This window comes from Stegodyphus dumicola, chromosome 5 (genome assembly GCF_044657685.1).
Source record: "Stegodyphus dumicola isolate Sdum_Otavi_A_Nest chromosome 5, ASM4465768v1".
Lineage (NCBI taxonomy): Eukaryota > Metazoa > Arthropoda > Arachnida > Araneae > Eresidae > Stegodyphus > Stegodyphus dumicola.
The window spans coordinates 162,700,985-162,720,885 of NC_140772.1; the positions used below are offsets into that span (position 1 = coordinate 162,700,985).

At 32.3% G+C, this 19,901-nt stretch overlaps 1 protein-coding gene across 6 annotated transcripts in view; it reads right to left on the minus strand.

Moving 5' to 3' along the window:
- Positions 1-19,901, minus strand: part of by (focal adhesion protein tensin) — a 699,237-nt gene that overhangs the window by 385,425 nt on the left and 293,911 nt on the right. For 5 of the 6 annotated variants that reach the window (XM_085817318.1, XM_085817317.1, XM_085817321.1 and 2 more), the window contains exon 2: positions 11,644-11,749. In XM_085817318.1, coding sequence (XP_085673444.1) covers positions 11,644-11,749 — 106 coding nt within the window. Of the gene's footprint in view, positions 1-3,014; positions 3,111-11,643; positions 11,750-19,901 lie in introns of those variants that run through there. The other variant, XM_035360255.2, reaches the window with a different exon arrangement.

Genomic DNA, 19,901 nt, shown 5'->3' on the forward strand with positions numbered 1-19,901 from the left:
TATTTATATATATATCCACTCTGTTACCCGGCTCAGTGATCTCAGTTTCTTTACTCTTATATGTTTGTAAATTGTACATTTTTTGCTTTAAAAATGATTGAATTATGTTGTTTTTATCTTCCGGTTAAGGTTTTTATGCCTTTAGTAAATCTCTATGCAATATTTTTAGAATTATCAACAATTTTAAAGTTGATTAAGTGTCACTAAGCCTAATCCTTTTCTTGATGGGGGCCATTGTTTGTTTACATTTGAAACAGCAGACTAGTGGATTTGTTGCGAATCTAGAGAAACGTAGCTTCGCAACAACAAAGATAACGCCTTCATTTATTATTATTGCCAATTAAATCATGTTTAATCCTTTCTGGAATTTTTTCGAGGAAATAAGTGTTTTAAGATTTACTTCGTAATTTTTAATATAGATATTTTGAGTTTTTATGTATTTTTGCCTTGTCGCGAAGTGAAAACTGAATTAATTGAATGAGAAATACTCAATCGTCTGTGAAAAACTGTTTCTTTTTTGTTTTGTTTGCTTAATTTCTTTTATACATCGTTCCAGCTTTGTTATAGTATTTGAATAGAACATGTGGCAACGATTAGATAATTCTTTAAATGATATAAATTTTTTACATTCTGAGTTATAATATGAACGAAATATAATAGTGTTAAGTGAACCTAGTTCCAGAGTGTCGCTATGGTAAACAAAGTTGAATTTTAAAAGAATGCATTTATTCTGTTGTGGTTTATGCGGTGTCGGCGAAGTAGGTTTGATTCAATCTAATAAGTTTAAATGAAATGCAAGAAAAAATGCGTATAATTTAATATTCCGTACAAGGAAGTCATGTGGTGTACACATCAGATTTTTTATTTCTAAGAAATGCATAGCGTATGAGAAAATCGACCATTAAAAATTTTTTTTTCTTTACTTCTTCTTCTTGTTAATAACATTTCTCAACAAGTATCGAAACGTTTTACTGTTGGTGTTATCAATAAAAATACTTTTCAATTAAAACTTCTAACTTCATTTTCTATGTATAATATCTTTTACCGAAATGAAATCCCAAATAAAATTTTGAAGTAATATAGAGTCACTCGTCACATATTTCTTTTTTTTTTTTTTTTTAATTTTATTTTATTCAAACATAATTTTTTAAGTAAATAAGAAAGGAATTAATTTTATTATATTCGGCTGCTTTGTATTATTTCAGCAACAATCTTTTCCTGGAAAATTCTTTATAATTCTTGTTTCATTTGTACCATTACAGACACATACAAATAAACACAGCTTATTAAAAAAATCAATTTCACTCTGCCCCTTCTTACTAGAAACATGTAACAGGAGCTATTTCTGCTTATTGAAAAAGTCAATTTTTAGATCGAGTCGCATTTTCCACGCTCCAGGAAAGTTTACGTCACCTCTCAGGCGTTAAGCTAGAATTAAAAGGATTAAATTGCAAGGTTCTCTCCCCCCTTCCTTCTGAGGAACAGAAAATACTTCTTTTCAAAAAATATTTATCTTCATTGAAATGGTGAAAAACGTCTAGCAATAACAAGGCTTTTAAAAGTAATAATAGTTCTTTCAGCTTACTACTGACAAGTCTAGCTACGCCATTGATGGCTACGGCATTTTTAATTACATTTACAACCTTAACATTAATTTGCTATGGTACACCTTTCTTGCATTTTACAACGGATGTATCTCTTTCATAATAACATGAATTTACACACATTTTGTCACATAACCGGCGGATGTTTACTAATTTGGGGGTACAGATCACGAAAATGACATTAAAACAGTTCGATTGGCTTTTGTTTCGGTGTAAAACGAGAAGAGACGGGTGTTTAGCTATCAGAGTATGACTACGAAAAGAAGAACTATTGAGCGCCTGGCAATGAAACTGTAACTCGGCAACATTTGTGAAAATAATGCATAAAGTAATCATTTAAAAAAATTATGACTAATAAAAGTAATTTAATCCATGGGTGTAAACAGCGCAAAGCCAAAGAGCATAACTACCCAAAATATGTAAAATCAGTACTGAAAACATGAAAAATTGCAGTACAACGAAAAAAAAAATATATTTTATAATTTGCGAAGTGGCATACTCTAGGCCATTTATGTGACTGATTTTAATTGAAGATAAAAATTTCTGGGTAACGTATTTAGCTGAAAACCGTGATTCTCACAGTAAGAAATCTACAAAAGTTATGTTGAGTTCTCAAAATACGGATAAAACATTGCTTATAGACGTTAAAATATAACACGAATTTTGTTGTAAATTTTTAACAAGATTATAAAATAAGCTGTATATTCGTGTTAAAGAGGAGAAATTCAGTAAGCAAAAGTTTATTTAATTTTTTTAATTTCAGTTTTTCCTACTTTTCAAATACAAGCAAAACAATGGTTATGGATGTTTAATCGTAACATGAATTTTGCTGTAACTTCTAAACAAGATTCAATCTTAAAGTATTTATTAATGCTCAAGATGCCGAATTTAGTAAGTAAAAGGCTTATTCCATCTCAAATGTAGAACAACGTAATTTATATCATGTTAAATCATAATTTTTTAACTGATAAAATTAAATGCAGAATTTCATCATTCAATTAGAGCTCAATTATTATGTTCGAGTTATTATTTTCATAAGAGAAAGCAGTTATCAAAATGCTTAAATTTTTAATTTTAAAATATTTTGAGAGTATTCATACAGCCAGCCACTGCAGAGTTTTGGATAAGAGGAACAAAATATTATTATAGCATTTGCTATCTTACACTTCTTTATAGTTTATTATTATAATAATAAACTATAAAGAAGTGTAAGTTCTAGGAAGAACTTAATTTCTTATGAGAAACAAAGTCTAACTTTTCTTATTTTATTATGAAAAGGATCATACAAAACTGTATTGCATATAGTTTCTTTCTTCTTCGTGATCATGTATTTCTTAAGAAGAATGTCTTCAACAAAAGTTAATAAACTAAGAAGAATATGCCTACAAAAATATTCAAAAACATACATACCATTTCTTAATCCCGCCATTTCGGCCAAAATATTTCTATATTAAAAAACAGGTGGCTGAGTTACATTTTAGCTTGATTTTCACATGGTGGAACGGGATATGAATGCCGGTTTTTAAGTTTCAGGTTTTCAAAGACTCATTGCGTTTCATTGGTCAACAAAGAAGCAAAATAATTAATTAGGTTTGAAATTAGTTTGCAACTACATAATTTACATATCACATCATTAAATCATCACAAATTTAATAGACTTTACAAGCAAAATTTTAATGGCCGAATAAGCTTAGATGAGTTCTTCAATTTATATTGTCGTCAGTTCACCAAATAAATGTACGAACACCATCTGAAAGCCGATAGACGATTTTCTTCTAACCTCTGTAAAGCTTAACCTACTAGACCTGTGCCCTGATATTAACACGTTTAATTCATATCAGACAACAACGAATGAATTACCAACAAATTGGAGCGCATGAGCGCCACCCTCTGGCGTAGAATTCAAAAATCCCACACCCCTCCGCTACAAGGGCTCTGAATATCCTTTCTAGAACCGGTTTATCTGAGAAGGCACCAATATTTCATTGAGATGGATGATAACGGTACGCTTATTTAAAAGAAATAGAATTCCTGACATATTATAGATCTGATGAAATGGTAGGTTTTCGGAAATTTATTTGTTAACATTCTCGGAGGGCGTCTTTTCAGCGCAAAGATTAAAGCGAAATAATACAGAAGGTAAGAAAGAGATTCCACTTATTTTCCGTGTTCTTTTATTGATAAACTTCAACATAAAAGCTCATTATTTAATATTTTTTATACATTACAGAAACCAGTTAGTTGATGAATAGTTTGAAAAAACGAAATCTAAAGAAATTTTTCAGTAACTGGGAAAAAAAAAAGATTTTCGACGAAAAACAGTTTCGAAAACGAAATATTATGTATAATTTTGAACGGGAAAGAATATTATGTTAGACAGAAAAAATTACAACAGCAATAGACTGCACAATGGAACTCTGTTATAATAACAAATTAAGACTTTTCTAAATGAGAAATTCCGAAAATAAAACATAAAATTATAGGTGCAGAATTCCACGTAAATTAAGATAAAACATACAATAATGGCTGCTATCAGATTCAAAATAAATTTTATATACCTTTTTTAATCACATATAAATTTTTAAATAATTTTTATCACTACTTCAAATTTCTCAAGGTGCACAGCTGAGTGTGCAAACAATTACTGTGCTTCTACAGTTAAGGATCATGCCAAGTCACAGTAAGTACAGAGTCAAAGTAGTCTTATAATTCCCACTAACATAGTCATGCTTCGTAATCTTACAATTTCTTCAGTGGCCGAGCGGTAGTTCCAACCTGGTCGCTGAACACTGGTAGTTCCAACCTGGTCGCTGAACACTGGTAGTTCTAACCTGGATTCGATTCCAGGCGAACGGTTTGGCTGCATGGCGTTTTCGTGGTTTTTCAAGTGCGTAACGTATATACAAGCCAGTTTCTCTTATAAAGTCCTCCACGAAGGCATCCCTCCCTTTAGGCAGATAATCCTAGCGTGCTCCGCCGTAATCTCAATAAACCAACTAAATTTATAAGTCCTTCTGATAAACTAATAACCAAATCCGATATAAAGGCTACAATTATACATAATTTAAAGGCTAGAGTAATACGATACTATCTGGTAAAAGCAATAGTATTTTCAGGAGCAAATACGAGACTTATAATAATAACCAAATCCGATATAAAGGCTACAATTATACATAATTTAAAGGCTAGAGTAATACGATACTATCTGGTAAAAGCAATAGTATTTTCAGGAGCAAATACGAGACTTATAATAATAACCAAATCCGATATAAAGGCTACAATTATACATAATTTAAAGGCTAGAGTAATACGATACTATCTGGTAAAAGCAATAGTATTTTCAGGAGCAAATACGAGACTTATAATAATAACCAAATCCGATATAAAGGCTACAATTATACATAATTTAAAGGCTAGAGTAATACGATACTATCTGGTAAAAGCAATAGTATTTTCAGGAGCAAATACGAGACTTATAATAATAACCAAATCCGATATAAAGGCTACAATTATACATAATTTAAAGGCTAGAGTAATACGATACTATCTGGTAAAAGCAATAGTATTTTCAGGAGCAAATACGAGACTTTTAACCTTCAGTTTGTCAATTTTTGCAGAAATATTTTTTTATTTCTCTCAGTGCAGGTAATGAAATACCAGCCAGTGTCTCTTAAAAAATCTTCCGTGTGCTTTTCCAAGACTATCTGGTTTGAGGCACATTCATATTTCTGTAACACAGTGTTCTGTGATTCGCCAATGATTCAACAGGTTTTGAATCTACACCATTTGTAAATTTGTCCCTAGGCGACGCTGTTATAGTAGCGAGGGATTCAAAATCTCTTTACACTGCAACCCAGTGTTTTGGTTTCACACAACTGAGCATTTCATAAAATACAGTTGTATATACAGTTTTCAGGGCGCCAACTAAAAAATCAAAAGGAGAAAAGGATGGAAAGTCTCATTCAGAAGAACTATAACCAAAAGGAAAATTTTAAGGACTTTTTTTTCTTTTTAAAAAAAATCTTAAGAGGTCTTATGTGCAAGATCAAAAGAAAAATATATAGTTTAGCAAACTAAATGTTATTCGCATTTCGATACTTTTACGGGAAAATACAGAAATTAATAAAATTAAAACATTACTTTCGACTAGATAATAGTATTCACACATAATTGCATGCGTGAATACGAAAACAATTACTAAATAAAATCTTATTTCATAGTCTGGTTAACTATGTCACGGATTTTGCTTTTATCTGATCTCTCTAAGTAGAAGAAAACATTCTACTAGCTAGCTCGTATTCACGTTACATTGCTTTCGTGGAAGACTTTCTAAGGAAAGCTACATACACATAGCACATTACACATAGGAAGAACACGAAAAATCATCAATTATGCAGCCAGTCCGTTTACCTAGGTTCGAACCCACGACGAATTACTAGTATTCAGCAATGTTTAATCCCTCGGCCACTAGTGGAACTAGTTTCCGAATATATAACATGAATTATACCTGTTTACCTTATAAAGTCACTCTCAAATGTAGATAGCCCTTATGTTTTTCTACAATCGATTAAACAGTGAGCCATTATTATCTAACTGAATTAGATAGTGATGTCTAACTGCATTAGATACTTAGCTTCTTTCAAGATAGCAATGAATTTGCCAAACTACGGTTTTCTATGATCGCGGAATCCCTATGCAGTATCCATAAAATTGCTCATACATGAAAACGGCTTGGAAATTTGACTTCCATGATAGCACAGTGCTGAATACTTTAGACTAGCTTACCTTAGCATAATGATGTCCTGAAAGTTCGAGAAGGAGAAAAATTAATGAACACTGGCATAAGCAAAATACGATGTTTCGCTCATTGCACAAGCGATGCCATGTTCAGTATTTAATGTTTGTGAATATTGCTGATAAAAGATAAAATAAGAAATAAGGCTGTTAAAGAAGAACAGTTATTAATCCTACACTACTTTCACATACAAGTTTCAAGACGTTACGTGGACTTTACTGAACCTGACGGATATTTAAAGTTCGTTTTAGTTTCGCAAAAGCATTTTGCGAAGCCTGTTGAGACCTCTTCAAACAACAGAATTGAAAGACGCAAAACGTGGTTATTATATACATGCTTCTGTTATTTTGGTTTCATGCACCTTCCAGTCGATAAAGAGGAACGAAGTTTCATTTTATAAAATAACAGATGAAATCAACAAGGCCAGACGTCAAGACTACTACGAAGGGTCACCAACTGCAGCAAAGTAGCGTCAAGAGAAACAGTCAAATCAGATAGTATACTAATAATAATTATGCACGACCAAAAATCAATCTTTTTAGATTCAGGTATAAATTTTGTACTATTCTTGAACAGCAACTCAAAACTTAGACTTTAAGAGGTCTCATTAAGCAATGCTGTGTTCAGATGTGTTCGTAGAGTGGTGTAGATAAACAGTAAGTAAGTAGATAATAATTCCAGAGTGCAGCTGTTTGTACCCTTACCCCGAACAGGTATTTGAATCAATCGCAGATATAGAAGAAAACGAAAGAACCTTTTTCGGGAAAGATGTCGGATGCAAAAAAAAATAATATTTTAGTAAAGTTATTTCAGTTAATCAAATTGCTGAAACACGTGTAATATATTCAAAAGGCTTTACACAGACACATATTTTGCTTTATATGTAAGCAGTCTGTTAATACATCTTGTTTAAAGTACGAAAGATTATTTGTTTAAAGCATTCGGAGAAAATGAAAGCTACCTAAAATGTCTGCAAATTATAAGTCAACGAAATGAGCACTGCGAAAGAATGACACAAAAACTAAAATGTCTTCTAGACTTTAACGTTAAAAGAAAGAAAATATTAATTCCAAAACATTCTCATTCTGAGGTTTAAAAAAGCAACACATTCCACATAGCAGTGTGATTTTTTAAAATTCATGTTATGACGATTAAGGATGTCTAACTGCTTAATTAACTACATGCTACCTCTATGTGTTGGCAAGTTACCGATTTTCCTTAATCCCAGCTGTGAGGACGAGAAAAATAATACGACACAAATTTTATTACTTCTGGCGTTTAGCAAGCTGCTGGAACTTTATAGTATACTAGCTGGGTTACAAATGCAATAACTCTATGCGAAATTTATATTAACTGGATCGGGCAGACAAAGAGCAACTAATTTTTAAAACTTACAACACGGGCCAAAGTCAGGCGTTCACGTCTATTCTGATCAGTGACTCTCTCTCTCTAGGCAAGCAGCACTGGCGGCAATAGCCAGACTAATTAATCATACCGTCTAGAATGATTTTCTTTCTCCTTTACCTACGCCACTAGCATAGAGTCTGGCATAAACCTCTGGGACTGAGCAAGTACACATGACGAAACAAGATATGAAGGAAAGAATGAACATAAAACTAACTGTTATAATGCGATTGTTTACAGCTTCTTTTTATGAAATGTAAACTTCAGTTATAAGTGAAGAGGTATTATTCCCCATTTTATCGATCTTTTATCAATATTTAAGTTTTGTGATTCAATAAAGTTATGCACTTGAATCAATCAGATATATTATGAAATATCCAGTTATTTTTCAAAACAACTGAATTTCAAATTTCCGTTGCAACATATGAATGATAGTAGTAACGATCACTTCAAACTACTCTCTTTTGCGCTATCCTAATCAAATTACACTTATTTTACAGTAATTTTTAGATACAGAGAATATACTAAATAAAATAAGAAGGCAATTATAGCGTATATATCATGCTGATCCTCTTTACTCAAAAATATATGCTCATATCCGCATCTCAAAGCAAGTTTTTTCAGCCACAACAATCCTTAAAAGGTTAAGAAAAGTAAAAATGTGTATTTTCTCCAAAAACTTGCTAAATAAAAAAACAAAAAAATCTTTATTTATTTTTTTTTTATATGTCACATCAAATCTTTATTAAAAGGGTATGGAAATTTCCTTTCATGATCTAAACGCTTACATCAAATAGTAAAGATCAAGAAATTTGGCATTAGAATTTTATTCTAAATTTACACATACTCAATAAACACGGAAGAAAAAGTTACTACGAACCATAGTAAATGTCATATTTTCAACAAATTTGACCCTCTCCTTTTATGGCAAATACAGCACAACACGTACTTAATTTATATTTAGTCAGCTAACACTTTCTGATGTGTCAGAACTAAAAAAACGAAAGTTATGGCATCCAAAAAAGTGCTCTAAATCTTATAATTTACAACGGCAGCCAAAGATAACCAAGATATAACATACAGCTCAAAGAGCGGTGCGATAATATAGCGTTACTATTTGGATGCTCCGCTCTTCTCCTCGTTAAGAGTCATTTAGAGAAACTTCTTAATATCTTTCTGTCTCTTAGGTTCACTGGGTCAGAATAACATACTTGAATGAAAAGCATAAAAGCAGCGTTGTAGTAACTTGGCGGCATTTTTGGACAAAATATGACGAAGAATGCCATCTTGTATCATCTTTTTTCACTCCTCATCTAGGATGTTACTAGCTCTATAATTTTCTTATCTCGGATATAGTTGTTTTTCTGGGAAATAAGCGTTGCGGTAAACGGCAGGCGCCAATAACCGCACGCTTCTACAAATCTCAGTTATACAAGCATTAGTCTTGGTAAAATGGGTGATACTACAAGGAAAAGAGATAAGGATTATTTATTTCTGGGCAAAACTGCATTCTTGATGCTGCTTGAACTTTAGCAATTGCTTGCTGAACTAATTTTCCACTAAGTTCTTCATGATAGAGTCCCACTGAATTTCGATAAATTTATTGCAATAATTAATAATAGGATATTTAAAAGGACTAACGGATGCTATTCAGCTCAGATGCTTATCAGATAAATACAGTAAAACTTTCCTAAAACAACATCATGCGATGGCAAAATTGAGAGATTATATTCAACACTTACAGACGTACTCTAGCAGATTCCCTAATTAACCGGAATAGCACGAGAGATGACGTCCTCGATTAACCGAAAATCATGGTTAATACGACAGCATTCGGAGGAGGGGCAGGAAAGAGAAATAATACATATTATAATAATTAACAACAAAAAATACTATGAACAATTTATTTGCATTTTAGGTAGTATAATTTGGAAAATAAATCCACTTGATTATGAAAATTACAACAGCATTTAAAACAAGAAAACACTTTAAAAATATTTTTGTTTACCGTTCTTTTGTTTACACTCTTGTCGACAGGAGTCAATGGGAGACAGAAAATAAAGCCCGTACGTTGAATTTATTTTTACGAATTACCACTTTATTTTTAACGGATGACTCAACAATGCTTTTATATTCAAGATTATAAGATTATATACAAATAAATTACGAACTGATGAGGACGAAAATAATTTCTAAATACTGTGATATCATATGCTTTCACTGCTATTATTCGACATATTTTCTTTTCTTATTTATAGTTCCTATGCATATCTTGCTTTATTCGAAAGGTTTGTGAGAGTAATTTTTTCATTATTTGGAAATCAACAAACTTAAAAATTTTCAGACAAAGTCGGGGAAATCCCCAATCCGTTACTCGAGAGCTGACTGTATATCTAATGTGTCCATGATTCTCGAATCTGAAGGAAGTGAACAAGATGATTACACATACAAACAAAGCAGCAAACACCCTCGCCAGAAAACCAAAAGACTACTTCTACGAATAAGAGTAAATAAGAGGGAAAAAATTGACTAACGGTTAGGCCTACAATAACATATTTCGTTTCATGAGCGTTTATAAACAAACTTGAACAAACATGTTCGCTTGCGTATAAATAGATTTAAAAAAATCAAGAATTCTCTTGAAGCATACCAGTTAGTTGGATGACATCATAATAATGTAAAACGGTGTAAAACTATCATCCATTATAATTATTACATCATTACCAAATAATTACATTGTTAGAAATTTTCTCCTTCCTTACGGGATGTAATTCGAAGCACATCCGGCTAGCAATCCAGGAAAGAGCATAGTCGACTTTTCATTTTCCTGCTCCGGAAATAACAATGTTATAACAATTAACGCTTCAAATTGAATTCCCCCCTCTGAGCTCAAAGAATGGCAAAAGAGCACTTTAGTCTTCTAAATTTTTAATGCGGGTGTCATTCCATACCATAAATATCCTTACCATAAATATGTATGATTTCTCTATATTTTTCTGCCACTTTAATACTGTAAACACGATATCTAAATCACATATCCTTGCATTCTTGAATTTAGTTTTCAAAAAGTACAGAACTACCACATCTGTCTCTTGTTCGAAACCACTTTTCGTATGAGAAAGCTAGAAATTCATTCGTCAGTATTTATAATTCTACATGTCATGTATAAAGGCTCAGTATCATTACTTTCTTACAACAATGTAAGCGTTAAGAAACCGCATTCAATGCAACCAAAAACAAGTACTTAACTGTATGAAATATTTTGCGGCTTTGATTTTAATAAGAAAACAGTACCCGAATAGAGTAAATTTAGGCAAAAGTGCACAACGGCTACCTGCCTAACCTCCTTCCCACTTTTGATTGAATGCATCCTAGTGGATAGAATCTGGAGTTCTCCGATCATTAACTCTGCAGAAGACTTTCCGATCGACGTTCCTATTTCGCAAAATCTTATCACCAGAAACGTTCCTGTCTTGCCGAGTATATGGAATCCGGGCTCGAACGTGCATTCAAACTCCTCTAAATGGGTTTAGTTTAGGGCAAGTACACAGTAATATTCAGTGTTAAAGCATATTACGATATAGGCAAAATAGTTTCCAAACAAATAAGTTTCATTTCTTTTGGATATTCACTACTTTATTCTTCAGCTGGTTAGCCGGATTATGCGAAAGCACGCAGAGCTGTCGAAATGATATTTGATAACATTTTTAATTAAATGCATTTTTTATTATTTTAAAAGCAAAGATATATTAAAAGAAAATAAAATATTAGAACAAAAAATTTAATCATTATTAGGGGGCAAGATATACGAACACTAATGCACTAGAAATGCAGGCTTACCTTTACAAGAACTTCCATGGAAATCGATCGGCAGTTTGCAGTGATCGCAGTACCTAGATTTTCGAAAACTTTTCGAACGAAACAAGTGCGATGAGTCTTCGGGTTTCTGGAAGAAAAGAAAAACTTATATAGTTAAAAAAAGAAAATTTTTTATTATCAAAATAACAGAACAGAGAAATGATCAATTTCAAGAAAGCGAAATATATTTATTTCTTATAATATTACAGTTAGAAATAGTGTCCTTAATCCTTCGTCTCCACGGTTAATATCTCCATTTGTTTGAGTATATGAAAGTGTTTCACAGATAAAGTGCATCAAACGAGTGGTTAACTAACGATTATTCTTTCGTATTTTCAAATCCCATTAAATATTGAAGGGGGACTAACTTTCATTTAGATGTGATCCCTTCTAGTGTAATCTTTTTCTACTAAACTCAAGATTTGTGATCATTTACAGCTAATCTAATTCATTTATTTTGATCATGGAGGTAGGAAAGGGAGGAGGGGCCAACCCGCGCTAAAAGTGAAGCACTGCTTTGAAGCTTGGGTCACCAGATGGGGTGTTCTTTGTTTACATTCAAAGAAGCTCGCTTGACAAGATTCTGATAGTATTTCGACACACGAGAGTTCCATAGAAATCGAAAAAGGGACACTTTCGCATGAAAGAAACATTCATAGTGTGATGGATAATAGCAATTTGTATAGTTTAGTGACATTTATGCAAAAATTGGGTTTTTTTTTTTCGATAACTAACAACAGTGATTTTGATTATGAATTTGTTTTATAAAATTATGAGCTGTTGCACTACAAAAATATAGATTTTAAGAAAAATTAAAGAATGAAAAATACCTTACGGTACATTTAAAATTGTATACGTCTTTCGATACCCTTGATAGAGTATTCGCTACTTTTATTTTATTTTCCAAACGTCAAAATGTTTTAAATAAAACAAATTTTTTTCACATCCATATATTATTGTAACATGTACCTTTTAAAATTTCTTAGAGGAGAGGCTTTACTGCAGCTCATTTTAAACCCATCGTTTTAATTTTATACATCTGAAAAATAATCACTTTGGGCTTACACGTTTTATAAATATAAAATTATGTATGTTAAAATATTTGTAATTAGACACATAGGTCAGATTAAGTTTTTATTAAATAGAGTAACGCATGCAAGGGCTATCTGCCTAAAGAGAGAGATGCCATCGTGGAGTAATTTTGAAGAAAAACTGACGTTTGAGTGGGTATCAAAAATAATACTTACAATTTTGATTCAAATTATATTCATATATATTTTTTATGTAAAATTTTTGGGTGTATGCTAAATTAGTGTAAATTACTTTACACGAAAAATATAGTGAATGCACAGAAATTAAAGATTTGCACATGCCGGAAATGAAAAATAGGAAATATGTATGGGTATTTATGCATGTGCTTGCAAAAAGCATGTATCTGCCTTTGACAAAATACTTAAATATTGATTAAATTATTTATAAATGTATTTGAAATGAAGAATTTATTCACTTATAAACAACTGTGAAAGTACTGTGAAGAAATCTAATTATTAAATGTATCTAATTTATAATGATTATAAATGTTATCTAAATATATAATAACCTTAATATTGAATTGTAAACATAAATTGAAATCCTGTTGACAAATACGTTATAAAACTATTTAAGCAAGAATTGTTCGTATTGGAAAGCAATCTGTTAAAAGGTATTGTAAAGCAAATGCTATGAGATGCGCACTTAAGAACGTAATAAAGAGTTTTGGAATATGTATTGTTGAAATGAAGGGTAAAAAAAAATTGATAAGTATAATTAAAAGAATTATTCCCCTTACATTTTATAATAACTCAGTTACAAGTTTTAAATAATACTTAAAAAAAAAAAAAAAAAAAAAACTTATTTTATTCCCCTTCAGAAATGTTCAGAGAAAGTCAAGTACTATTTAATACCTATTTAATTATTCAAGTTTCGACTCCATCTTACTTCCTACCTTCATGATTTTAATATCCCTTCATATTTTTTCCTTGAACATAGAAACGGTCTTCTAAACGGTATCTTCAAATATATGCGCATAGAGAAGAATATTCATGGCAATGCTTTTGCGAATTATCAAAGAATTCGAAAATGACATGCAAAACCCTAATAGGGTTCTGTTGCATTTGAAATAAGCGTTACGGTTTATAACAAAGTTATTTTCGTTATATTTATAAGGTAAGGAAAAATTGCAAAAAATTCTCCACCTTCGAAATTTCCATGAGTGAAAAATTGATCTTTTCCTAAAACAAACACTAACGACGCAAATTCAACAAGGCAGAACAATTTTTAAAAAGTCCAATAATTTTCTGGTCAGCGTAATATTTTTTTTGGTAGTAGAGGGCATGAATTAAGTTTTGGCATTCAAGGATAAAATAAATCATGAAAAAGAAATATTTATGATGTTCATCAACGCCTTCGTATTCCTTCCAACACCTTCGAAGTCGAATTAAAAAAAAAAAATTACTCCTTTTTTAAATAATGCCCCTCATCTTGATGAATGCATGGAAAAACAATACAAGGCACGATATATATTGCTTAAAGTCACCCGCCCCCTTTTTTTTCTCTTTTGTTACCAATACCACCTGCGCACGTTCAAATCGAGCGGCGTCAATTGCTCGGGTTACGTAAAAATTCACGACCAATAGTTGCAGACACGTAAGACACCAAATTTGGAAAATGGCCTTCGAAAGATCTCCATGAGAGTAAATAAAACAAACATCAAAGAGAAAATTTGCAAGAAAAAAGAAACAATAAAATATCGCTGCAAGCTACAGAACTGGTTCTTCTTTGCCTTGCCACCGCACTCTTAAGAGCTCTGTTTCGAGATGAATTGATTGTTATTGACAGTGACAGTGGAACTATATCTTACTCATCAAGTACAAAAGCAGTAAATATACAGCGGGTAGAAAGGACACGAGAATAAATTGTTTCATATGTCGCGAAATGTGAACAAATTCTGTTTTTAGAGATGCTTTTGAGGTTACTAAGAATGTGTTAAATGTATACTTAGATGTATATAGATGGAAGAATATATCGCTGACATTTCATTTTCATTCGGAATAAGATATTCTGAACACGAAGATTAAGATCTTGTAATATCTAACGTAAATTAGCCTGTCTTGCTGGGTGGTGGGAAATGTGCAAAGACAAAAGCAATAATAATAGCATTAACAATAGCCGCTAAAAATATGAGGAATATAAGAAAAATTTCACATTATAGTCTAATACATCTCAAAGTAAGATTTCCCACTAAAAATGTTAAAGAAAAAAAAAAAAAAAAAAAAGAAGAAGCCTCTGTATAACTCAAAAAACGAGCAGCCTCAGAAAGTTGAAATTTTGTATATAGGACATTTAACGATGTTTTTGCGTGATATCTGTACGTAAGGACAGAATAAAAGACTCGTTTTCTCGAAAAAAATTATAAAACTGCTTTAAAATTAATTCTGAAGTGAATTTTTCGTGGCGTCTATACGAACGTATGTACGTACGTACGCATCTCGCATAACTCGAAAACGAGTAGCCTCAGAACGTTGAAATTTTGTATATAGGACTGCTATAACATGTAGATGTGCACCTCGTATTTTGGTTGCAATCGGCCGCACCAAACGTATATAAATACTATATTTATATATATATCCACTCTTTTACTCGGCACAGTGATCTCAGTTTCTTTACTCTTATATGTTTGTAAATTGTACATTTTTTGCTTTAAAAATGATTGAATTATGATGTTCTTATCTTCCGGTTAAGGTTTTTATGCCTTTCGTAATTCTGGAAGCAATATTTGTACAATTATCAACAATTTAAAAGCTGTTTAAGTGCGGTTAAGTTTTAAATAACATGGCAGACATATTTGTTTACATTTGAAACAGCAGAATTGTAGATTTGTTGCCAATCTAGAGAGACTAAGCTTCGCAACAACAAAAATAACACCTTCATTTATTATTGCGAATTAAATCATGCTTAATTTTTTCTGGAATTGTTTCGAGGAAATAAGTGTTCAAGATTTACTTTGTAATTTTTAATACAGATATTTTGAAGCTGAAGATGATGGTTCGGTAAAACCATCGAAACTAGTCCTGTGAAAATTTTGTGAATTATCGCTGATTTTTGTTGTTTGACTTCTGAATCAGTATTTATTCGGCGTGTTATTGTGTCTTAATTATAGAAGCCCCAAACAGGCTTACATTTTGCTTTATTTTTTGCTTTCTTTTTTGCACGTGGTGTGGCCGCCATTTTGTGATTGTAGGAGTTTCGGTGAGTACATTTTTGTAATTTTCAAGTTATGTTTATGTTTTGTACATTTGGATATTGTGCTTTGCTTGTCTGATTTCATGCATTTTGCTTACAAACATTTTGTTTTCTATTCATTTCAGTGAGGGATTTTTCTGCTATTTTGTGTGTACTTTATTATTGCTCAGTTAATTTAGTTTGATTTTCTGCATTGTTTATCATGCCTTCATCCGTTAATCGTTTCACTAAATTACGCCTGAAACGGCAAAAATTCCTGAATCATCTTGACTTTTTACTTAAATGTAAATGTAAAAAATTGATCCCCAATTTTATTCAAATCAAATCTAATCAAAAACCTTCGAGTCGTGTTTCAAGAATTCTGTTGAGTTGCAAACTTGCCTTACTTCGGTCCGTGATAAGGGATACACGTCAACAATTGTCCAAAATTGAACATGAACTCTATAAGCTTCATCTGGAACTCGCTAAAACATATCCAAAATTCACTGCCCTTGAACAAAAGTCTTGGTCTAGAACGGAGAATGCAGTTAACCGTCATAAAAACACCCTTAAGTTAAATTCGAAAAACTTCTTTTACAGTCTTCCAGTTCAAGTAGTTCAAAAAATCTTCCCATTGTAAACATCAAGCCAATAGTTAATATTTCTAATGTTAGTCTTTCAGAAGAACAAGAGAGAATTCTAAAATATAATTTTAACTTCTCACAAACCTGTAAACCCTCGATTCCAAAGATTTTGGCTCCTATCGAAAAAGCTTTCAAGTTCAGTAAAGTTTCAGATTCACAGAAAGAAATGATTAGGCATCTTATCGCTCATAATGTGAAATTCAATAATAAACCTTTGAAACCAAATCTAACTGCGAGAGAAAGAGCTACAATGCGCGAGATTCATTCTAACCCGGATATTGTCATTTCAAAGGCCGACAAAGGTGGCCAGATAGTCGTCATGGATAAGAACACTTACATCGATGGTGTCACTAAACTCTTAAACGAAGGACCATATAATCCGATCCCTAAAGATCCTTCACCTTCGGACTTATCCAAAATAAAAACTGCGATCAAATCTTCGCAAATCATTTCAAGCAACTTAAAACATTCGCTTATCCCATCTGTTGCGAATTGTGCCAGATTATATGCTCTTCCCAAAATTCATAAAAGTGGTATTCCTTTCCGCCCTATTGTATCAAATTTAGGTACTGCCTCGTATCCATTAGCTAAATATTTAGTTTCTAGATTTTCCACTCTATTAGACAATAACATTTACACCATAAAAAATTCAATAGAGTTTGTAAAAAAGGTTAAAAACATTTCTCCTAGTAATTTACTCATGGTTTCTTTTGATGTAAAATCATTATTCACCAATGTCCCAGTGGAGGGTGCATTAAGATGTCTAGAAACCAGACTTCGCGAATTTCATTTCTCTTGCATCGAAATTGATGAGCTAATTTCTCTCACTCAACTCTGTTTGAAACAAACACATTTTGTTTTCCAAAATAAATATTACAAGCAAACTGAGGGATTAGCCATGGGAAGCCCCCTCAGTCCCATCCTGGCTGATATCTACATGCATTATTATGAATCAAAATTGTTTGAAACTTTAAACTTCCCGGCATGGTTCCGCTACGTAGACGATACTTTTACTACCCTGTTTGAAGGTAATAAATGTGATTTAAATAGAGTTCTTTCAACAATGAATTCTATTGATCCTGCTATTCAGTTCACTTTTGAACTTGAGACTTGCAATTCTCTTCCGTTTCTCGACATTCTGGTCACACGTAACACATCCAACTTCAGTACTACAGTTTACCGTAAACCCTTCATCGGTTTGCCTTCCACCACACTTTAAATCATGTCATCCGACTAAACAAAAGTTAGCTTCATTTTATTCCTATGTTTTCCGTGCTCTTCAAGTTTGCTCCTCCAAACTAGCCCTTGATGAAGAACTAAATTATTTAAAAGCAATAGCTATTGACAGGGGCTTTTCACCCAACATTATTAATCAAGCAGTTAAAAAATTCTCATCTCAACACACTAAAAGCTACACTCTTATTTTAGGAGATTATAAAAATTCTGTTGTCATTCCCTTCTTTCCATCAATTAGCTATAAAGTTGCACATATTTTGCAGAAATTTAACTTTCGGGTTGTTTACTCTCCCATCAATAAAATTCCAACTTCTATACTCAAGGACCCCATTCCGGATATGAATTCCTGGGGTATTTATAGGATTCCTTGCCAGTGCGGTTTAATTTACATTGGCCAAACTAAGAGAGCCTTAAAATTTCGCGTCAAAGAACATATGGCATATGTTAGAAAAAAGGAAACACAGAAGTCTTCTGTTGCTCAACATTGTTGGTCCGAAAATCACACTTTCAATTTTTCTGCTGCCAAAATTATTCAAAAAACATCTTCCATTAGAGAACTGGATTTTCTAGAGGTATTTCACATTCATAAAAATCTTTCTGTTCTAGTTAACGATCCTAATTCCAATCCAAATTTGCCTTCGACTTTTAGAGAAATTATGTTTTAGTTCTTGTTTCGCCAACAGATGGCGCCACTTGCTTATTCTTGTCCAGGCTTTCTTATCTTATCTAAACATTATTTCCTATCTTGTTCATTTGCGGTTTTGCAGCTGAAGATGATGGTTCGGTAAAACCATCGAAACTAGTCCTGTGAAAATTTTGTGAATTAACGCTGATTTTTGTTGTTTGACTTCTGAATCACAGATATTTTGAGTTTTTATGTATTTTTGCCTTGTCGCGAAGTGAGAACTAAATTAATTGAATGAAAAATACTCAATCGTCTGTGAAAAACTGTTTCTTTTCTGTTTTCTTTGCTTAATTTCTTTCATACATCGTTCTACCTTTATTATAGTTTTTGAATAGAACATGTGGCAACGATAAAATAATTCTTCAAATGATATAAATTTTGTGCATTCAGAGTGTCGTTATAGTATCAGGTTCAATGTTTCTTCTAACCTTCTTCGGGAACATACAAGGACCTGACTAGGAACAGAGAGCTTACTAAAGCTATGTTCACTAATTGTAGTAAGTAGACAGGATACAGACGAAGGGTATACAAAACCCTTTATTTTTCTTTATATACAATGACTTCCGTACTTCGGAATACAATGACCCTCCACTCGGGGTCTAACGTAAAAGATATCAAAATAAAACTAAACTCTAATTTAACTTTAGAATAATACACGTGGAAGATTGGCCTTATAATAACAGGAAGCGTATGTAGCACAGAGACTGTGAACACTACAATACGTTTAATTTATCAAGAGGATTAAAACCTCTGGCCTGGAAGGCGAATAGCAACTGCGTAACTTCTAAGGTAAGCGGCCTGCTTCGAACTCACTGCTTCCTCTCTTTCGCTTGGCAAAAAGGCCACACTTAAATACTTGGCGTTCGCCAGACAAACTTTGCATAAAATCCTTAACGCTTATAATTCTGGCCGGAAGTAGAAAATAAGAAGTGATAGTAAAGATTTAAAATAAAATAAACGTTAGTAAAACTTAAGATCCTTACAATAGTAAACAAAAATAGTGAATTTTAATGAGTGCATTTATTCTATTGTGGTTTATGCGCTGTCGACGAAGTATGTTTAATTCAATCCAATCAATTTAAATGAAATTCAAGAAAAAAATGCGTATAATTTAATATTCCGTACAAGGAAGTCATGTGTACGCATCAGTTTTTTTTTTTTTCTTCGGTAAATGCATTTTGTAACATCGTTCTGTGCAATCATCTAAATTCGATTTCCGTATGACGTTTTGGAAAATCTGTAACACTATCTCTTCGCTTAGAATCCATTGTAGTCTCTCAAAACAAACCTCCCTTTTTTATATAAATTTTCTGACCACACTATTTTTTTGACAGACCTGTGGCCCGTGAATCTTTGTGAATTTATTGATGTGGCTCTCGGGCGTGAAAGGTTGAAGACCCTTATTGTAAGGTATT